The 20,488-nt window shown below is 49.4% G+C and overlaps 1 protein-coding gene across 1 annotated transcript; it reads right to left on the bottom strand.

Moving 5' to 3' along the window:
* Window positions 1–14,785: 14,785 nt before the first annotated feature.
* On the bottom strand, window positions 14,786–16,096 carry LOC106496173 (G-protein coupled receptor 55-like). The gene has a single exon (XM_013956772.1). It carries the CDS (start codon window positions 16,063–16,065, stop codon window positions 15,115–15,117), a length of 951 nt encoding a protein of 316 aa, XP_013812226.1. The 5' UTR covers window positions 16,066–16,096; the 3' UTR covers window positions 14,786–15,114.
* Window positions 16,097–20,488: the final 4,392 nt, after the last annotated feature.

Raw genomic sequence — 20,488 nt, forward strand, 5'->3', positions numbered from 1 at the left:
TGCGCGCAGTGTGTGCTCGCTGGGGGTGGAAAGCGAGGGCGCTGCGGGGGGCTGCCGCGCGTGCGGGGCGTCAGCGGGACGGCCGCGGAGGAGGCGGGGGAGCCGCGTGGCGAGGCAGCGGGGTCTGCCCCGGGGCCGGCGCGCCCCGAGGTCTGCTCTTCCGGTGTCCCCGCGCTTCCTCGGGAGACCCAGGGGCGGGAGTCGCTGGCCACCCGAGGTTCGTGAAGGGGCACGGTATCCCTGCTCCTGGGGCTGGCTAGGTCTCCAGCCCCTTCGGAGCACATCCCTCCTCTGACCGCTGCGTTCAGGGATGTGGCAGGTTTAAGGGTGTTCCCAGGGCTCTTTCCTGTGCTTTCTCATCCCCTTCCGTCATCCTTTTGGTAGTGTCAAGAATATTCTTCCTAAACTGTAGGTTTTTTCTAAAATTGGATTCTAGTTGATTAGTGAGGAGGTTAACCTGAGAAATTTAGCTTGTTATAGTCATTTTTGTTCCATTTTATTTAGGTTCTAGCACTGCTTTTACCTCTTCAGCATCTGCGTGCTTTTTCCATTATTAGGCTTCTGCAGAAGAGATCTGCATCTTACAATAATTGCATTTGCCAGAGCTGGTTCTCGAGCTGAAGCTAAGTATTCGTACAGACATAAGGGTGGGAATGCTGTAGCTGGCAAAGGCGATTTTTGGAGCTGTATCTGGAAAATGCACTGTTCCTCTGTGTCCATCTCTTGGGAAATTCCTGTGGTTCTTCCAGAAGAAGAGAGGGCAGTGAGTAGAAAGTTGTGATCTGGATTGTGCACTGCCATGAGATTTACTATAAAAATTAAAACATGTTGTCCTAAGAAATAAATATTGAATGCTGAGGAGATGATTTCAGCATGTACCTCTTAGGACCATATATCACAGTATTAGTCAAAACAAGAAATGGGTATATTCTGCCTGTTGACTACCAGCGTCTCAAATGCTCTTCATCACAGCTACTGGTTTCTTATTCTTACATTTAGCTCAACACTGGAAGGGTAAAATAGTTATGCGAGATACTACTCTGAGCTTAAAATTCATTTGTTATCACCACAGGTGGCTAAAAGTTTGCAAGATAACTGTTTTAGACGATAAATTTAGGCAGTCCCACTGTCGAGGGACGTGAGCAGCCCATCCCAGTGCGCTGAACGCCTTCCCTGGAGGTGCGTTTCAGCGCGCGTCTCCCACGGATCAGCCCTAAACGCTCTCGGTACAAACCGATGGGTGAAGCCGGGCAAAGCTGGCTTCGGCGCTGTGACTCAGCCGGGCGCTGGGCTGGTAAGCGGGGCCACTCTCGCTGCAGGGCACGTGCCACAGGGGCTTGCTAGCCGGCCGGAGGGACTCGTGGCAGGTTTTTATGAATTGTCCCCCCCTGGCTGGCCTGTTCACCACCGGGCATATGTCCCTCGCACAAGTTAGGAGGAGGAGGAGGAGATGCTGTTCTCTTTCCTCTGGGATCTACCTGACGAAGTCCATGAGCAGCGGTATGTATAAAAGAATAGCAATAAAGAGTGTTTTAGGAGGACTCAGTGGCAAAGGGATGCAACTGAAACCCTTAAATATGGGTTAATACAATAGCAGCTGGCATCTAATATGATTTACCTTTCATTTATAACACTTGCATTTTGCAGTACAGATTGGGGCTTGTTTAGCTTTGCCAGTTGATGCTGAGTCAGGCAAAATTTTGATTTAAGCTGAGCAGCATCAGCTTCCAGGCTCTGGTAGATGGAAACCTGTTAACTTAGCAATTGAGGGGAATTTTTAAATGTGGTCATGATGTTGGTGTCACTGCTAAAGCGTAGATGAGCTCTTGCTTTTTCACAAGTCTTTCAGGGCCACGTTGGGTGCAGTGTCCCCTGATGAAGAGCAGCCCGTGGGGACTCCTGCAGACCTGGGATGAGGCATGTTTGGGCCAGGAGGGACTGCATGGGCTCCTGTGCAGACGCTGAAGGTCAGTTAGTTCCCCCATGCTGTAGGGAGTCCGTTTTTGGGGGGGAACGCGTGCGCCTTGGCGTGCTGCTGGGCTGGGGGGACCCGTGTGCAGTCCCGGCACGGGCAGCAGGCAGCTGCTCCCAACATCTCACCTTCCAGCTTTGGGGGCGAGAGGGGGCCCACAGCCGCACCAGGCCCTGAGTTGGTGCTGGTTTCTTGGCCGTTTGGAAGGGATGCTGGTGGAAATGCAGTTCAAAGCGGTGGTGTCCATGCCCCAGTGAAGCAAAGGAGATGCTGCAGCTCCACCGGAGGGAAACTTCGCTGGGTGAACGGAGCAGAACGGCGGGGCGCAGGGGAGAGAGTCGCCCCCGAATCTGGGCTGCGCTCCGTGAGTGCTTTCAGCTGACGCAAAAAAAGAAGCATAAAACAGGTGGGAGGAAGCAGCTTAAACTTCCTGATGTTAGGTTGAGATTTTTCTTTCAGTACTTTAGTAACAGAACTTATTGTTTTTTTTGCTTTGAAGCAGTTTTTATCTAAAAAATGCTGAATTAAAATGGTCAAGTACATGGGAATAGAACAAACACCTTTCATTTTGTGTTAAATGAAACATTTTTGTTGACCAAAAATGTTTTCTTTTTTTGTGGCGGAAAAACCTGAGATAACCTAATTTTGGTTTTGATCTGAGTCTTTTTTCTTAATCGTGTTCAGTCACTAACAGGACATGTCTGTGGTTACCTATGTAGTATCCAGCTTTACTCGCAGCAGAGCCCAGCGAGACCGAAGAGGGAGTCTGAGCTTGAAGTGTCATCAGGACCATGCAACTTGTGATGTTGAAGTCAGGAGCCTTTGCTTCCTAGAGAGGAAGGGACATCGCTGGAGGGTGATTTTGAATGCTCAGTTTTGGAGTTTCTGCATAGCTTAGCCTCCTGAATTAGGCAGTGGGAGCACCCCTGCGTGCCATAACGGACTGTCCTTCGTGGCGCAAAGCGGGAATTACTGCTCTTCGGTCTCCCCCAATTGCCCCAGCCTTCTGTGGTAAACATCAGATTAACCCCGCAGTTTGGCTGCCCATGTTTTTAATAAGACGCCCAGTATTTTATAAAACAGGACTGACTTTAGGACAGGGAGCTACTGGCCGCTGCTTTTGCTGGCAGCTGTGTGCACAGGAGATGTGTTTCCCTCTGTGGAGAGTTCGGGCTGCTCGGTCCGACTCGTTTTCCCTGCAGGTAAGTGCTGAGCAGGGATATAAACAGGGTTTCATCGCCTGCTGCCTTGTGGCTGTAGGGTCTGGTGCCGCGGGCTCGGGGATCCCAAGGGGTCTTCCTCCCTCGTGCTCAAATTTTAACAGAAGCGGTGGGTGAAGGATCAAGAATCAGCTGTTTCCTTAGCTTGGCTGAGAGTGTTTCCTCGGGAATAATACCATACTGGATGTGGGACCTGTTTCTGCCAGCTCTAATTAACCGTCCTTGCTAACACAAAGATGTTCTCTAGTGGAAGCCAGTAAGTTACTCTATTCATTTGGATTAATTAATCTGAAATGGCCAAGTATGTAATGTCATATCGAACTTTTAGATCTGTATTTGAACTGAATTGAAGTCATACCATGCAATGCTTGAAACATTGTCTGACTGGGGAAAGAAGTTTCGGAAGAGGAGACAACCGATGGGAGCGTGTTGAAGGAAACCTCTCAAATTAAAGTTCCTCTGCTTTTAAACAGATTCCTCTAGGACGTTGCTCTGTTCCCCCATCTGTTATTCGTGAAGCAAATTGTTTTCATCCTGCCGTTGTGCTGTTTTTCCCCTCCTCTCTTGTAAGGCAGTGACAGCCGACAGCTTTGGAGCAGGCCGCCACTACTTTCCCACTGGTTTCACTGGGTGATATCAGTGTTGCCGCTGCTGCGGCAAAAGCCAGCCAGCACGGAATGTTCTCCCTTCTTCATAAATTGTTGTCCTTTAAAACGTAAAATAAAGAAGACAGGAGCTTGCTCGCTTTGGCACGGTAGATGCATGGCGCCTGTCTGCTGCAGACGCCCTGGTGCCAGGCACGGAGGTGCTGGGCGCAGCCGGCGCCAGCGCGCGGGGAGCGGCGGTGCGGGACTGCGGTCCTGGCCCGCGGTGGCGGCGCCGGCTGCCCCGCTCCACCGACACCCTCTCCTGGGAACGGGGCCGCATCCGATGGCGCGGACGAGGCCTGGCAGGCGTTTGTTGGTGAGGGGTAGGTGACCTAGCAATGCACGTCGCTGAGAAAATTGCAAGCTGGATTTGAGAAATGAAAGAAAAGTACCACTCTGTTTTTGAGCAGTAACGGTAATGCTCTTTATGGCTTTAAATCGCCATCCCTGGTACGACCGAACCCTCCCGTTGTGGGTCCGTCGCCCCCTTCCCGCGGGCGCTCCTGCATGTTCCCGCAGCCGCCGAGCAGCTCCGGCGCGTGCCTGGGATGCGTGTGCCGCGTGGCGCAGGCCCGTGCCCCCGGCACAGCGCACACCACCAGGGCTTGCAATGCTTCGTCTTGCGGGTCACCCCTTGGGATACGAGCTGCGGGCACGACTTCCTCCTCAAAAACATTGAGCGATGCTGGAAAACCGCGGGGTGAGCACGGGGAAGAGATCACCTGTTCCTAGCCTGAGCCATACGTTTGCCTGCGAAAGCACAGGGGTGATTTCCCACCCCAGCCCTGGCAGTAACGCTGCTAAAGGCTGTTGCTTCCTCCGGTGCGCAAGGCCCTTGCGAAACTGCCTCCCGCAGCAGCCCGCTGGGCAGTGGCGAATGCGGCGGTGTGTGCGGCTGCCAGCCGGCCCTGGGAGCCCACTCGGACCCGCAGCACCAGCTGTCCGCCACGTGTCGGCCGCTGGGTTATCCTGGATGCTGACGCGGTGGCGATGAGCACCCAGCTCATCCAGAGCTGCCCGAGACTCTGCTGTCTGCGTCCTTGCGTCCTGGTAAAGCATTGGAAAAAGAATCACCTAATAAAGTGCCTCGAGAAACGTTTTAGAGTATTTGGAAAGGAGTCTTTTAAAATTGATGCTCGTTCGTCTTTTCAAGGAGAATGAGCCCTACGAGAGTGCAACCAGTAGCGATGTAACTCAGAAACGTTCAAAACATGAGGCATGTTTGCAATAAGCCTGTTGGATCATCTCACTCTGAGCTTTATAACAGCTTTAAAAGATTCAATTAAGATGTCAGAGATACAAATGCTTCCCCACGCTACTCTTCCCTCCTCATCCCCCCACAGTATTTTTAGCGTTTGGCCAGGAAAGGTACAAGCAAACACCAGACAAAATCAAACCTAGTTGCCTTTATAATAGCAGGTACCAAATAACAAATCTGCTCTGGTTGAAAAGTTAAAGTGGGGAGAGGAAGGCATGTCAATTCTGTAATGAGGTTTGCAAAGGAAATGCACTTTGCTTTCATTCAGCGCTTCTGATGAAGTTGTTTAATGGCACTAGAAGGTAAATATTTGGTATTAATCTCCTTGGCAATTTGAATGCATTCAGCATTAAGTGCAGCTGTACCTGAAATGCTGCCTCTCTGCAGAAGCAATGCTTTGTGCTTGCCCCCAGGGACTTCAGGGCTCTTTATATTTGCAGTTTATTTTTTGCCACAAATTTTTCATTAAGTGCTCAAGTATTTTAATGTTACGACTACTGGGAAAGTAGTTCCACCTGAGACTGTTTGCAGAAGTTGCAGCTCAGACTTTAAACTCATTAATACATTTTAATATTAGCAACCGCTGAGTGCATTCGGTTTTTATGCAGTAAAAACGTAGGAAAGCTAACAGCCAGGCATCCCTCAGCATTTGCCACAGCTTTTGTGTGTGCTGCAGAGCGGCCTGCTTTTCCTCGGCTCAGGCTATTTCCCCGCAGGCGGGTGGTGAGGGCTGTGCGGGAGGTGCGGCGCAGCCCCAAGCACTGGCGCTGCACGGGCAGCCGAGCCGGGGCTGAGTAGGAAGGTGTGCGAAGGGAAAACGCTGGGCCTAGCGTCTCCGTGTCATTAAAACAGGTTCGCTGATTTTTTTGCCGCCTAAAACCACCCTCTCCCGGAGCTACGTAAATCCTGAGCGAAGCAAGAAACTTGTGCGAGTCTCGGCTGCACAAACAGAGACGGTGCGGGCTGTCCCCAAAAGTTTGGACCTGGCTGTGGCCAGGGACGTCAGCGGTCCCGGCAGGGCCTCGACCCGGGGAGGGTCCCTGGCGCGTGACGGGGCTCGGGGTGCGCGGGCCAGCTGCTGTCTTACCTCACTGGGGCTGACATGAAAAAAACTGCTGAGAGAAAGACATGCAAAATTCATGATGAATCCTAAGAACTGTCATTGCGTATACCTGTTACTGCTGCTCTCCCTCTGCAGCAGTTCAAGGGCTGGAGTTTTCCCCACCTGTTTAAGAGTACTTTGACCAAGGACTTGAGTACTTTCTTTCTGCTGCAGGCTTTGCTGGCTGTTAGCTCGTGGCTCGCAGTTACTGCTTTGGCCCCGAGACATTCCCTAATTCCCGCCTGGTTCCCCACGTCCAGCCTTTGCCAGGCAGTGAGTGGCACTAAGGCAAAGACACTCTTGCCATGAGCTGCCCCAAGGACCTTTTTAGAGCTGGGCATCTGCCTTGGAGAGCTGCTGTTATTTACTACTGCTGTTCTTTTTAGTTCATTTTTCTTTCCTTCTTTCTTTTTTTCTTTCTTTTTAAAAATTCCTTTCTGCTTTAATAGTTTGGTAACAGATGTTAAAAATTGCTCCCACCTCGGGGTGTGAATAGGAGTTAAGTGACAAAAAGAAAGTTAAAGCAAATCTGACGCTTCCTTTTGGTTACATCTATCGACTCCCACCTAGAGATGCAAAAGCACAACTGAAAACACTCTGAAATTTTTGTTTGCTGTTTAAAAAGCAGCTGATGCCTCTTGAAAAACCTTCAGCCGAGAAGCATTCTGCTGCTTTGTCTCTGTCTTCATTTCTCCTTCATTATTCTGCCCAGTGGCATGATATTTGCATGAAAACAAGACCTTTTGTTTCTCAAGAGCTGATCCAGCTCTATTACTTATTCCTCATTTGGACGCTGCGCATTGAAGTCTGAGTCTGTCGGGGGAGTGCAATGTGTGGTGTGCAATCAGACCCTTCACACTCTAATCCGCCGGGACGCTAGGCTCATTTCCACAGCAACTAATTGTGGCAGAGAAAAGGGTTTCCAACTTCAGGTGGATTAAATATGCAGCAGAAGTTGAGGGAACGTGGTTGTAATAAGAGTGGGATGCAGCAATACAGAAGATTAAGTTATATTAGTGAACTGTCTTTCAAACTAGGATGTTTTCCCAGACTCCAGGGGGCAAATGTAGCTGTTAGGAATTAAAATTTGCATGTGCTATTTCCTATCATGCTTGAAACCCTACTTCTTCCCCAAGACTGTGCGTCTGTTGGGCCACTGGTACCTGCTCTGCTGCCCGGGTGCTGCAGCGGTTGGCCCGCACCCGCTGCTGGTCCCTCGCTTGCTCGCGGCCGTCTGTGGGCTCGCGGCACCACTTCTTCAACTCCAAATTCTGGAAACTTGCCTCATGCTACTTTGTGCTGAGTTCATTAATACTCCAGATGGCCCAAGACTTTTCTATGTGCCCTTGAGCTGACCTGCAACGTGCTTCCTTCCTTGCAGCTCCCTGCTGGGGTCACACACAAGCTCTGCTGCTTTGCCTGATGTTTTTTATTTGTCAGAGAAAATATTTGTATCCTAAACAATTTTGCAATACTTCAGTAAGAGAGATGTTGACTTACGGGGGTTCTGTTCACAGCTATGTTTAAAGGACATGGAAATGTTAGCTGAAAGCTGGATTGTAGATGCAATGTGCTTAGTAAGAACATTGAAAATAGGATTCTTAGAAGTATGTAGCCGAGTCCTGGAAAAAAACACCACTTCATCTGATGCAAACAGCTGTCATGTTGTGAAAGTTAGACAACCTGATAGACTCAGCAGGGAAGAAATGTTAGCATGGGTATACTTACCCACTGTATCAGATCTTTGTAGGAAAGAGGGAGAGAGATTTAGGACTTTTTTTAAAGATGGTTGGTAACAGGCGTACGTGGGCAACCCAAGGCAAGTGAGTGACACAGGCTGATTTAAGAGAGAATATTACATAATAGTATGGAGTATAATAATGATGTGAAAGGCATGATCATGTGCAAGGATGACATCTAGGATAAGACTGAGTGAGACTGCTTGATTTCTGCCCTGTTCCAAACAAAGGGAATGTGTTATTCAGGCATCTGTATTTCATGTTGCAAACGTGGGAGGCACTGAAGGTCTCGCTACTGCTAGCAAGAGCCGTAGCTGCGTGTGTCAGGCTGAGTTTTGTCTTGCAGCTATAAATCTGAGCTGGCTCTTCTCATGCAATTTTTGTGTTAATTTTTGTCATTGACCTGGATGATGTCACTGATGATATACGAGACTGTTCAAAGTTTCCCCCCAGGGCAGCCAGGGCAGACCAGCCCCTTTTGCGCGATGACAGGGGACTGGGGCGCAGAGCAGTGGGGACGTGGCGTGGGTGGGAGGGCGCAGCACCTGCTGGCTGTTGCTCCAGGAGGGGGACTGTTTTAGCAATTTTAGTCTGCAGGAAGCCAGCAAATCCATCTGCGGAGTTTTTACAACTGTGTTGACCTTTGCCTGTGGAAGGTCCCAGTCATTACTTTGCCTTCCTTCCACCTGTGATGTTTTCAAGCCACTGCACTTCCCGTTAGCATGAATAAAGTCAAGTTGGACTCTGCTGTCTAACATCTCCTCCTGCTTTTCTAAGTCCTCTTCAAACTGAATAAACGTGTTTCAAATAGTGTCCTTCATTAGCTCAGATACTGCAGCTGACCAAGGGAGATCAGGTCAGATGCTAGTCTATAAGAGATAGTTTTGCTTATAGTCACGAAGTTAAAACTTAACAGTGAACAGTCGGGATAGCTTTGGTGTATGCTGAAGTGTAATCTAAACTGGATTTCCTGGGCTTCTAATGCTTAGTTTTGGATTAACAATTGTCCTGCAGTGTTTATAACTAAATGGCTGGTACTTGCTCTCAGGTATAACCCCAGATTAATGCCTATTTGTCTTGGAATAGAGAGAATTAACAGGAATCCATGGCACACAGCAGACGTGAGGTTTTACATCCTTTGGTACTTGTAAATGGCAGTGATTCAGCTTTCCTTCCCGGGAAACATTTGTGATTCTTTGTAGTTTTTTGGGTTTTTATGATCTCGGAGAAGGGACTGCTGCATCCTGCCCGTCCAGCCCCTTGGCTCCACCTGGTCAGTTCAGGATCGTAGCAGGGACCTTCCCTCAAAGCAGCGAAGGATTTGGCAGACTATTCCTTCTCCTTCCTGCATCTCAAGAGGATGTTATGGGTCAGACCAGACCTTGTTAAAGCCGATGGCCTTTGCAGCCGCTTTACATTCTGTCTGACAATAAATGGAATTAATTGTCTTTCTGGAAAAAAAGTGCTCATTTGGCAATGTCTGAAAGCAGTTGCTTTATGCCACTAAGAGTGATATTTACCACATTTTCAATGGAATGACAGTGCATAAAAATTAAAATAGGAAGAATAAATGAGATAAAAATGAAGCAGCATTAACAGGGAAGTAGTAGGTGTCCTTTGCCTTTGTCACACTAGCTAAGACACTGATTCACTGGCATTTGTTGCCACGGTGGAAATTTATTAGTGAGCAAGAAACCCAATGGAGGGAAAGGTCTTCCCTTTTCCAGAGAATTCAGTGCCTGTAAATAACTGAAGAGAGAGCCATGGGAAGGGGAAGGGAGTGTGAAGTCGGGCCTGTGCCAGGGGGGCTGCAGCTCTCAGAGCTGTGGTTGTGCACTGGCCAGTGACAACAGACGTGTTACAATTATTCTGAGAGGAGCTTCTGCATGTGAAACTTTCTGGACAGGTCTACACAGTTCTCTTGAGACTTGCTTCCCTCTGGGCTGTTTTCCTCATTATTACTGACCATAGATGCAGCATCAGTAATTGTAAATACGTTGTTCTGTTCATTGTATGTGGATGTCTTTCATAAAACATAAAAGGCAATAATAAAATCCGCAGAGGATGCTGCACGCTTGGGACCTGCACTGGTTTTTCTTTTGGGGGCATAAACTCTTTGGTTGGAATGTTCTTGGTTACATGCAAATATTATTAGTGATGTTTTCTTATGACCTTTCTCCTTCCCAATCCCAGTAGGGCCTGAAGCATGAGTTGATAACTGTACTAGAAGAAAACGAATTTGGAAAGCACAGGACAGATGCCCGGAACTGATGGATATGTGAGTCAGAGTCGCACTGCTTTGCCAGCTGAGCAAGGACATTTGGGTTGTTTCATGTGTGAAATGCCGAAGACATGAGCGAGTTTGAAACTGAAACACAACACCCAGCTTTTTGGTGAAGCATGCAAATAAGTGAGTAGGAAAGCTGCTTGTGTGAATGAAGCACTTAAGTGGACAAGTGTCTGCAGAGCTGGGGTCTCAGCAAGCACCGGGCAGCTGCCACGAGCGTTTGTGAAAGGAAAGGCCCCTCGAGCAAAGGGGCTTGGTGAGCCTGGAAAGGTATGGCTGAGAAGAACCATATTGAACGCTGTAGCTACACCTGAAGGGATGACATTAGGGACAGGAAGCATCTATTTCAGCTGCCAGAAGTACTGAAAAAAGAGAAAATGGGTAGGAACTGCGTGAGGGGCTTTGTCGCAATAGCAGGCACCTGGCCCCTGCGCACCAGGAGCTCCCTCTGGGCACGTCCACATCGCCTGAGGTCCTGGGACGCGGGTGAAGCTCCTGGCGGCCCGGCCCAGCCCAGGCGTGGTGACACAGGCTTTGCCGTCTCCCACGACCCACTGCACTTTCAGCACTGGCTTCACTCCCCCTCCCCAGCCCCAGTGAGTGTCCCAATGCAAAAGGAAAGTGAAGGGGTGGTGGTGGGGAGCTCTACAAGAGCTATCCCTCCCATTGCCATTCTTTCAGAATAAACTAACTTGGATTTTGGCTAAGAACTGTGTGTGTTAGGAACGAATCTCCAGTTCTTGGGGAGTGAATCATTCCCAAACAGAGCCTGGGTTTGGCTTTCTCGTTCTTTCGGTGATTTTGTTGCCTGTATTCTGGAAAGCCTGTGAGCTCTTTAGACTGAAGTTTTCAGTTTCTTCTTCTGTTATTTCCAAGCACTGTATGTCTTTAATGTGCTTTTTGTGCAAAGAGAAGTCACTGTAGTCTCATTAGACACCCAGTGTCACACTTTGGATATAAAGCTCTGCCAAGTGAATAAGCTGTTGCAGGACCCCCCTGAGCAGAAAGGATCAGGCCACACCAGACTGCAGCTGCAGAGTGAACGTTCAGAGGCCTGGAAGCAGGAAGATCTGCTAGAAAGTTTTTGAGTGGAAAATGTCTCCTTTGCTAAATTATCATTTCCCCCTGGAACTCTGCAATGAAAGTTATTACCCTACATTGATAATCATGCTTGATCTCTGTTTGATTCCTGATTTGAAACATTTTGGGGAAGGAAGATGTTTCCATTTTGATAGACAGGTTTAATAATGATGATGTCCAGCCATTCTTTTCAGAAGGTCCCTTTGTAATCCTTGGTAAAACTGATAAAAAATGTGTTAGGCAGCTAGATACTGCTTTGGTGGACTGAATTCTAACACCACAGCCCCCACACCACAAAAAACAGTGAAAAGGCTTGAAAAGCAGACCAGATGCTAAGCAAGAGTGGCTCCAGCCATCATTACCTCTCAGATATATCCAGTATTGCCTTGATTCTTCATTTCAATCAGAAATGCTAGAATAAATAGGTGAAGACCTATGTGTGTTGTATAAGAGCTCAATGGAGGAGCTATGTGGACCTGAGGCAGGTGTGTGGGGACCTTGCGTCAGAGCTGCTGCTTGAACCTGGCAAGCGGGCAGCGTTCATTTCCAGAAAAGAGCAATACTGGGGGAATAACTTGAATGGCCAGAAAAGCTAGAGAAACCTGTGGGATGGAGCTTGAGAGAAGAAGAAATGCCTCAAGCAGTTTTAACTTGTCCTTCATACAATTTTAACTATGGCTAATTTGGCCAAAATTCCTGCCTCTTCTAAGCAGTGTGTTATTGGTGAGAGAGGAAGCCAAGAGGCCAAAAATTCCTAAATTTAATATGAGTTTTGCTTTAAGTGAAATTACAGTGCAAATTACTTTTGTGTGATCTGTGAGACAAAGGACAACAGGATAACAAACAAATAAGAGCAGGTGCACTTAAAAATGAAAAAAAGCTGAGCAACAGAGAAAGTATAAAGCTACAGGTCAACTTCTGGTCTCAGTTATAGCAGTGTTAAGCCCAAAATAACTTCAGTAAAACTAATGGAGCTGCCTCAGGTTATAGAAATGCAATGGAGACCAGTTTCCTCATACACTCTGGCATTTTCTGCCTCCTGATGTACTGATAAAATCCCCGTTCCCTATGTGCAGCCACTATCAGCTAAAGCAGAGCTCCCCTTGGCATGGCCCACTGCCTCGAAATGTAAAATAAATCTCCTGCATCAGCACTGTTTTGTTCTATTATTTGTTCACCCTGCTTCCAAAAGGAACCTGAAATCTCAGTAGTTAAAACCTTCATGTCTGTTGAGATGTGGTTAGTTAAGAGAGATGTTATGAGCAACGAAATGATGACAGTTCAGTGTCTGCCGACAGGGGAGCTACACAGATATTGTCAGTTTTTTGAGGGAGCCAATGTAAATGATCTGCAGAGGGGTTTCTTGCAGGAAGCTCCTGATGAGTTTGACCTCCATGCACTGGCGATGTGCAGGACACTGTTAGTGTGAAGGTACAGCCCTTGTACCCTCAGAAGAACAGTTCATCAGCCAAATGCTGAAAGGACACTGCAAACACCAACATGCACTTATGTCTGTGTCGGGTCAGTGTTTCCTTCCTCAGTAAATGGATTTATTTGGTACAATCTCATACATAGATGTAGTGACTTAAAAATCCTCAGTTTTACAGGCTGGAGTCTCCAAGTGCAAAGTCACTAGCTCTGGGAGGAAATCAATACACTGCGCGTTATCCTTCACAAAAATGTACAGCAAAAAGACAGTTCAAAGGCTGGGATTAGTTTCCCTGCCTAGAGGATGTATTGCAGGGATCTAGCTCAACATGAATGTGAAAACTAATTGCTTCAGTCAATGAACCATGGTAAATCTGATAATCTCTTTTTGATGAATACCAGAGGCAGGCACTCAGTGCTCCTTAATGTCACCTTTTCTGGGTAACTCGGCGCTTGCGGATGTAGGGTTGGGCTGCGGGGCTGGACCTACGCCCAGAGCATATGCACTGACTCAACGCCAGAGGCTGCCACAGAGCTGAGGGCTGGTGCCTGTCACAGGGGGAGCACGGCCACGGGGCTCGACTGGAGTCCCCCGCCGTGTCCCATCATGGCCAGAACGCTGGGAAGCTCCAGTCACCCGCGGGGTTGCTCCGGTAGGAGTGAGCCTGTCTCTCTGGGCTGAGCACAGATTGCTGTTTGGGTTATCTGCGTGCCTGGGAGCACTGATAAGAAGTAACTAACTGGCAGATTATTTTTTATTGCCTTGTTTGTTGGTAGTGCTTAGCTTTCTCCGAGGTCCTAACGGTTGTTTTTCCCCTGGGATCCTATGTTGCCGGCTGCTGCTCAGGGGATCAGGGCTGCTTTTGTCCTATTGCCCAGTAAGGTGCGGATTGTTCTTTCACGTTCATGTGTTTGCCACGACACTGGGCTCAGGCTTTTTATTTCATGCTCTTGTTTGGTTCAGCTGTGTTCATGAAACTAGGTTTTGTAGCCAACTGGGAAAGAGCGGATATGTGAAAAGCTGGCGAGTGGGAAAGAGGAACTGATGAGACACGTGCAGGAGTCCAGGCTAGGACTGGGACAGTCAGAATGTAAATCTTAGCTATCTGGGGATGTGAGATAGTGGGAATAGTAGAGAGAAGGGGGATGTGGTAGGGGGAGGACGTTGCACAACAAGGCACACAGTGGAGTCAGGGCAGGACATCTTTGCCATACTCACTTTAACCTCAAGCTGCCCTTGCATTTACAAACCCAGTGTTTTAATCAGCACTTGCAAAGCTAAGCCTGCCAGGTGTGTGTGCCTTTGTGCAAGTGTGTGTGATGGGGGGGGGAGAGACAACAGAATTCAGTCATAAACTCTGAGCCTCTTTTTCTCTGCAGCCCAAGCCTGTAGTGACCGAAGGCCTGTGGAAGTTTGCAGGTGAGGTGTAGACAGGGAGGGTGAAAGAAGCTCCCACATATTGGCCTGGGCAAAATGAGTTTGGTGGCCTAAGTTTCCAAAGGAGTCTGCAGAAAAACGCAGACTGGGTTCAGCCCAGGAGTAAACAGCTTGTTGCCAGCAAAGGTACTTCTGTTTCCTCTGCTGCAAATTGGACAACACAAGACAGCCTTGCTTTTGGTGAGAAATAATCCCATTCTTAATGATTTTAAACAAATCATATACTCCGTTGTTCAGGAAGGAGGAAAGGATGTGGCTGGGGGATGTTGTCCTGCAGGTTTCAGGCATGGGGCTGGATATCTGGGCACAAATCTAGAGCCAAACTTTGCAGCCTTCTGTATGCGAAGAAAAACTGCATTGCCCAAGGACTGCATGTTGGCCAGTGAACCTACTTGCAGAGTAAAGTGCTGCTTGGTGCGAGAAGGGGGGCAGAGCCATGCCCCAATGCTGTCCTCCCTCATGCTCCTGCTTCTAAGCGAACAAAGCTTTTTTCAAAGTAAAAAGGAATCACATCCAAAGAGGTATGTATGACCATTTATAGAAAATAATTCCATTTCTTTTTACCCATAATTACCAACACAAGATATTACGCAAGATAAATAAATTAGGAGCAGATTCTTGGGAATGGTCTTAGTTCTGTTTTTCCTGAGATATTTTCAGACCTGAATATTTAAAGTAAATCACTTATCTAAGTGGTTCAGAACCCTGCAGCATCTACCAAAGCATCTTTGTGCATCAGTGATGTTTCAAGCAGTCGCTTTTTCTTGAGAGCAGTTTTTCGTCTGTACCTAAGGAGCTGTGCCTGTTTGCCATGTGGTATATGTTGGCCCTAGGACGTCGGCAGGTGACGGCCTTCGCTGTGCTTGCAGTGAGCGGCAGGCTGGCCCAGCGCGGTGATGCTTTCCAGGCAGGCATCTCGAGTGACCACCATGCAGCACGTGGCTCAAAGCCTTCGCTTGGCTGTTTTTGGACTGTTTTTCAATGAGCCTTCCAAAGACTCCTTTAAGACAAAATAATAACAGACCCCATCCAGACAACAGTTCAGGTTTGCCCAGCAAAGCGTGACCTGAAGGATGGCTCGTAGGGTTTGCTGAAAACTGTTGTGAATGACATTATTCTTTACCAAAAAATACAAGAGGAATGCCACGTGGTAAGGAGTGAAACAGACCAAAAATGTGAGGAGATTTGCCACCACTATCTTCTCCGCTCTGTTGGTGTGTATTTGGGGGTTGTCGGGTTTTTTGCACTTTCTCAAACATCTGACGGTCTGGATGGTGCAGAAGGTCATCGTTGCCATGCTGCAAAAGAAGGCAGTCTCCAAGGTGCTAAACAATCCTTTGTTTTCCCATGTACTTTTGGAGAAGTTATGGAAGCAGGATGAGAAGTTGTGGTCCTGTCCGTGCAGTTGGAGGGTAGAGACAGTCCCGGCCGAGGTGCCCAGGCAGATGATGGCACAGACCATAGTGGCTTTCTTGGTGGATCTCAGGGCAGGAGCCACAAAAGGGTGCCGGATAGCAATGTACCGGTCTATGCAGATGCAGAGGGAGATGAGGATGCTGCCATACATGTTTACAAAGTAAAGACTTTCCAAGACTGAGCAAAACACGGATCCCAAGTTCCAATTGTTCTGAAGGTTATAGGAAATGATTTTAAAAGGAAGAGTAAACAGCAGCAAAGTATCCAGGAAAATAAGGGCTACCATGTAGACTGTGGATTCCGTGAGCTTTTTAACCTTAAAAAACAGGAACGACAAAGCCATCACATTGAACAGCAATCCCAGAGTAAAGGTGGGAGTATACATGATTAGCTGGAACAGTTCCACCGTAGCGCTGATATTGCTCTGAGCGTGGGTATCATTCATATCTCCACGGGTACTGGAAGAGAAGAAAATCATATTCACCACAAGGAAGGATGAATGTCATATTTAAGACCTGGCACAAAGGCCAGGTCAGTAGGCTTCCACAGACCTAGAGATATTTTTGCTCCTCGGAATGCCATGTGTCCAGTTTGAGCTCTCAGTAATGCAGAGCTACCCTGTGCCAAGGGATCTCACTGCAAAGTTCAGCCCAGAGCACTAGGGCCCCTCAAATTCGTTTGTGTGAAGACCTCAAACAGTCGTTGCTACCCTGTGCGCCTTCCCACCACCCTGGGCTACAGGGCTGTGGTTACCTCTGGCCCTTCTGCAAGGCTTGCTGAAAGGAAGCAGTCCGGAAATCTAAAACAGGCTATTTCTAGCAGAGATTAGGTCTTTAGAACAAAAATGAGACTTAATAACTCAAGCTTCTGCCTAAAACAGCCAAACTTAACGCAGCTGACAAATTGCTGTCTATGGAGACAGAGGTGGCAGCAAATGTGCATCTTGTTTCCCCTCACCAAACAAGCGACTAAAAACGTTGAGGTAGGTGCCCTCTGGGTAAGAGTCTTGAAGAAATTCACTTTTCCTCTTTGGCAAAGGATTCTAGTGTGATCCCACGCTCACAGGCTCTCCTGCTGGGAAACAGAGAGGCTCTCATCTGTTCCTGCAAACCTGCTCTCCAGCAGGATCACTTGCAAATGCAAATGCACAGGAAAACCTTGTCCTTTATTCTGGTCAATTCTTTCACAGCAACCATAACCTTTAAATGAACACTTTTAAAGATCTTTCTTTTGTGGCTTAGAAATTACCTTCATCTGCTGCTCTGAAATTGTTATTGCTTCTACCTAATGCCTTTTCTACTGGAGTTACTGATCTCGATGCTGTTTCATTTCAGATTTGGCAATCTGTTGTCAACCGTGAAGTAAAAGTTCCGGTTCCTCAGATCAAGTCACCCCACAGTACTTCAGAGGTAAGCTCTCCTGCTCTGTGGTTTGAGAGAGGTTAAGATCAGCACAAAGGAGATTTATGGTACCTAAAAACTAGCAATTATTGTTAGAGTGCAAGTGCAGGTTTGCTGTTTGCTCCTGTAAGAAAGCACTGATGCAAGGTAAACGATCCTGTAAGTTGTTAGTTTACATTACAGAAGTGAGCAAACCAGCCCCAGAAACGCAGCACGAGTAGGAAAGGGGGGTGCTGGCATGGATATGGGTGCACAAAGGCAGATTTCTCACCAGGTCAGCTTCAGGGACCCGTAGGTCGTGCCTTGCTGAAGCCAGTGCAGGTTTTATTCGGCTTCCCCAGCCAGATGTGCCTTTACCCCGGGGGCAGGCGGTGCTGCTGGCTGCCCTCCTGCAAAACACCCCCTGCGCCCCTAGGGCACAGCGCGGGACGTGGGGCAGCGCACCCTGCCAACCCGCCGGCGTCGCGTGGAGCCCTCAGTGCCTGCAGCCCTTCGCTGGGCGGCCGGGGGTGAAAAGTTAACTCAGGAATTACTGCAACGTGACAAATATTGACAGTGTCCTCTGCTCAACTGCCTGTGCAGAAGATCTCATTAGTATTTTCTGTCTTTTTTTTTTTTTTTGGTATGATAGTGTATCCAGAAGATTCTGGGTCTAGAGGAATAAAACAAAGAAATAAAATTCCAGCTCTGCAGCAGGACTTCTGCTGGAGATAAATTTTGTTATGACAGAAAGGCATTTTAGACTAGCATCTGTTTTGTAGATTCCTAAACAAAACAAAAAATGTTTTAAAGCACAAATGCCAAAGAGTAGCTCTGTTTCTTCTTGAAAAAATAAAAAGCTAGTTATGCCATAAGCAAAGCGAGTTATGTAAAATATGTCTCGTTTTCAGATCTTGTAGCAAGAAGAAAGCTTTTAAGGCAAGGTTTCCCTATAGTGGAAGTACATAATCTCCGTGTTACCGTCTTACCTTTGGGCTGTCTCTAGTGCTGGCCGTTGACTGAACTCCGCCGCGACCTCCCGAGTCTCGTGTTTTCTTGCAAGGCAGCGTGGTGGGCTGCGCGCGAGGCGTCTGCGGGGCCGGACGTCAGCGAGCTGGAGGTGCCGCTGCTTTTCGTTTCATTACGTACTTCCATCGCAGCGCGGGGCGCACGGGCTGTGTACACAGCGTACCACACGCAGCTGATTTACGGGTGTAAATAGGTTTCTTTGCGGAGCTAGCACCTCTGAGTCACTCCTTAAAAATAGCTGCCAGTAAAAGAGAGGGAAATCCTGGCTGCGCAGTCTGGCCCTCTGTGCAGTTTTATTACGGGGCTGGATTTTATAGACTGTGTTTAACATCTGTGGGTGGAGTGTTAGCTGCCAAAATGTGCTTCAAGCTAAAACCTGAGGTATCGTCATTGTTCCTCTCACTTTTTATGACACCGTTGGGGGGGGGTGAAAGATTTTCGTAGAAGTTTTCAGTGGTGATGTGTTCATTTCACGTTGACGTTTTAAAGAAAGACAAGCATTACTCATAAGCGTGTTCACACTGTGGGGGAACGGGAAGAGCACCCGCGGCGCATGCTGGGGGCTCAGCTCCCCGCGGGAGCCGGCCGGGCCGGGCCGGGCCAGGCCAGGCCAGGATGGGCCGGGATGCGCTTGCCGTGCGGGGGGCACCGCTGCCCAGGCCGGGCCACGCACAGGCTGCTGGGGGGGCAAGAGCGGGGAAGAGGGGTTTTGCCCCGGTGTGTGTTTTTGTGATCTTAGCACAGGGGGGAGAAAGCACCGAAAGGGTAACGTTGCTTGGTCCTCTGCCCACCCCTGGAAAATCCAAACTATGAACCTGTGAAAGAGGTAGAGGATGGGGGAGAGGAAACGCAACAGTACTTGGGCTTTCCCCATGGTGTTTTAGATGAACTGATTTTCGAAACAGAACAGAACAAACCCCCACGGGGAAAAGCACGGCGGAAGGCGGGAGCGACCACCCCGCGGAGCGCGGTGCATGCAGCTCGGCGGCTGTGCCGAGGCCGCTTCGCCCCGCTTCGCCTCGTGTGACTCGGAGCACGTCACGCGGTTCCCTCTTCCTGAGGAAGGGGCTCTTTCACATCCACTTGTGGCCAGCCTCGAGGGCTGGAGACGCGTCCCGTGAGCTGCCCCCAGGGCTCCGGGACCACAGCGAGCACCGGCGCGGTGCGGGGTCCGTCAGGCGCCCTCCACCGCGCCTCCAGCCTCCTTGCCCCGCCCCGCCCCGCGGCCGCTCGCTGTGGGGCGGCGCCATCTTGTGGCCGTGGCGGCAGCGAGCGCAGACGCGCGGCCTCGGCGCTTCCGCAGGTGCTGGTGGAGGCGCCGCTCGGTCGTGCCCGGGCTCTGCCGCCGGGGCTGAGGCCTCCCGGCCGCTCCGGTTCCTCCGGCGAGGTGCAGAGGGGAGCCCGGCGCTCCGCTCCGGGCGGCGGGGTGGGAGGCACAGGGGCACCCGAAATGGCGGCGAGGGCGCCACAACGCTGCCCGCCGCGGCCGGGAGAGGCCCGGGCCGGAGCCGGGGGTCGGGAAGGGCCCGGCCCTGGGGGCTGCCTCTGCGCCCCTGTTTCATTTCCCTGGAGGCGGCCCTAGGGCCGAAGGGGAGCCCCAAGCTTGGCCGTGCGGGGCGCGAAGAGCGTCCCAGCAGAGGTGGGCGGTCTCGGGTGGAGGGGGCGGCTGCGCCGGGGCAGCGGAGAGCTGGTTTCTGCCGCCGACGTGCTCAGCTTGGTGCTGAGGTGGGCTCGTTCTGCTGAGACGTGCCTGCGTTCAGTGCGGGGAACCAGCCAGGGCTGCTCTGGGGGGCTTCAGCGGCTGCTTCGGCGGAAAGGGCATTTTCTGCTTTTTCTGCACTGACCCAAGCTCTTGCTTGGAGGGACAGGCTTTCTGCCCCAGGACACTGTGGAGACTGGTGAAATTCCACTCCCTAAATTTCCACATCGTTTTGATCTAAAACTCCAGCAATTCGGGCATTCCCCTATGAGCCCCTCCTTAGGTCCTCATCCTGCTAAACTCTCAGGCCCCAGATGAGGACCGGTAGCACCAGCTGGCGGCAATTTGGAGGTCTCAGTCTCTCCTGTTGCAGCTTTTGCACTTCAGGTTATTCTCCAAATTGCTGGTCTAAGCTGAGCTCACGCACCCCAGCTGAGGGCCCTAGATACCACGTCACAGAGTCGCTTTCTAGCCGAAAGTCTGTGAGTCACTGCAACACCTCTGAGATATTTTTATAACTTTTTCCTACTCAAACCATTAGTTATGTTTGCCTTCAACTCATAATTACCTTTGAAAGGCCTGAAACAGCATTTTTTCACAAATAAATTATTTCCCAGCAGATCATATAAAACTGCGAAATATACTCCTGTCCTCCCAATGTGACAAACTAGCTGTAATTTTGCAAGCTGGGAAAGAACCAGTAACTGAAGACAAAGACGACCAAGGAGACTTCATGTTATTTTCCACAGAGTTGAAATGCATGTGCAGCTCTAGGGAAGTAGCTGCATAGCTTG

The sequence above is a fragment of the Apteryx mantelli genome, chromosome 9 (genome assembly GCF_036417845.1).
Source record: "Apteryx mantelli isolate bAptMan1 chromosome 9, bAptMan1.hap1, whole genome shotgun sequence".
NCBI lineage: Eukaryota > Metazoa > Chordata > Aves > Apterygiformes > Apterygidae > Apteryx > Apteryx mantelli.

What these genes read in the sequence shown, in the direction of transcription:
- LOC106496173 (XM_013956772.1), bottom strand. Translation starts at nt 16,065, where the DNA reads ATGATTTTCTTCTCTTCCAGTACCCGTGGAGATATGAATGATACCCAC.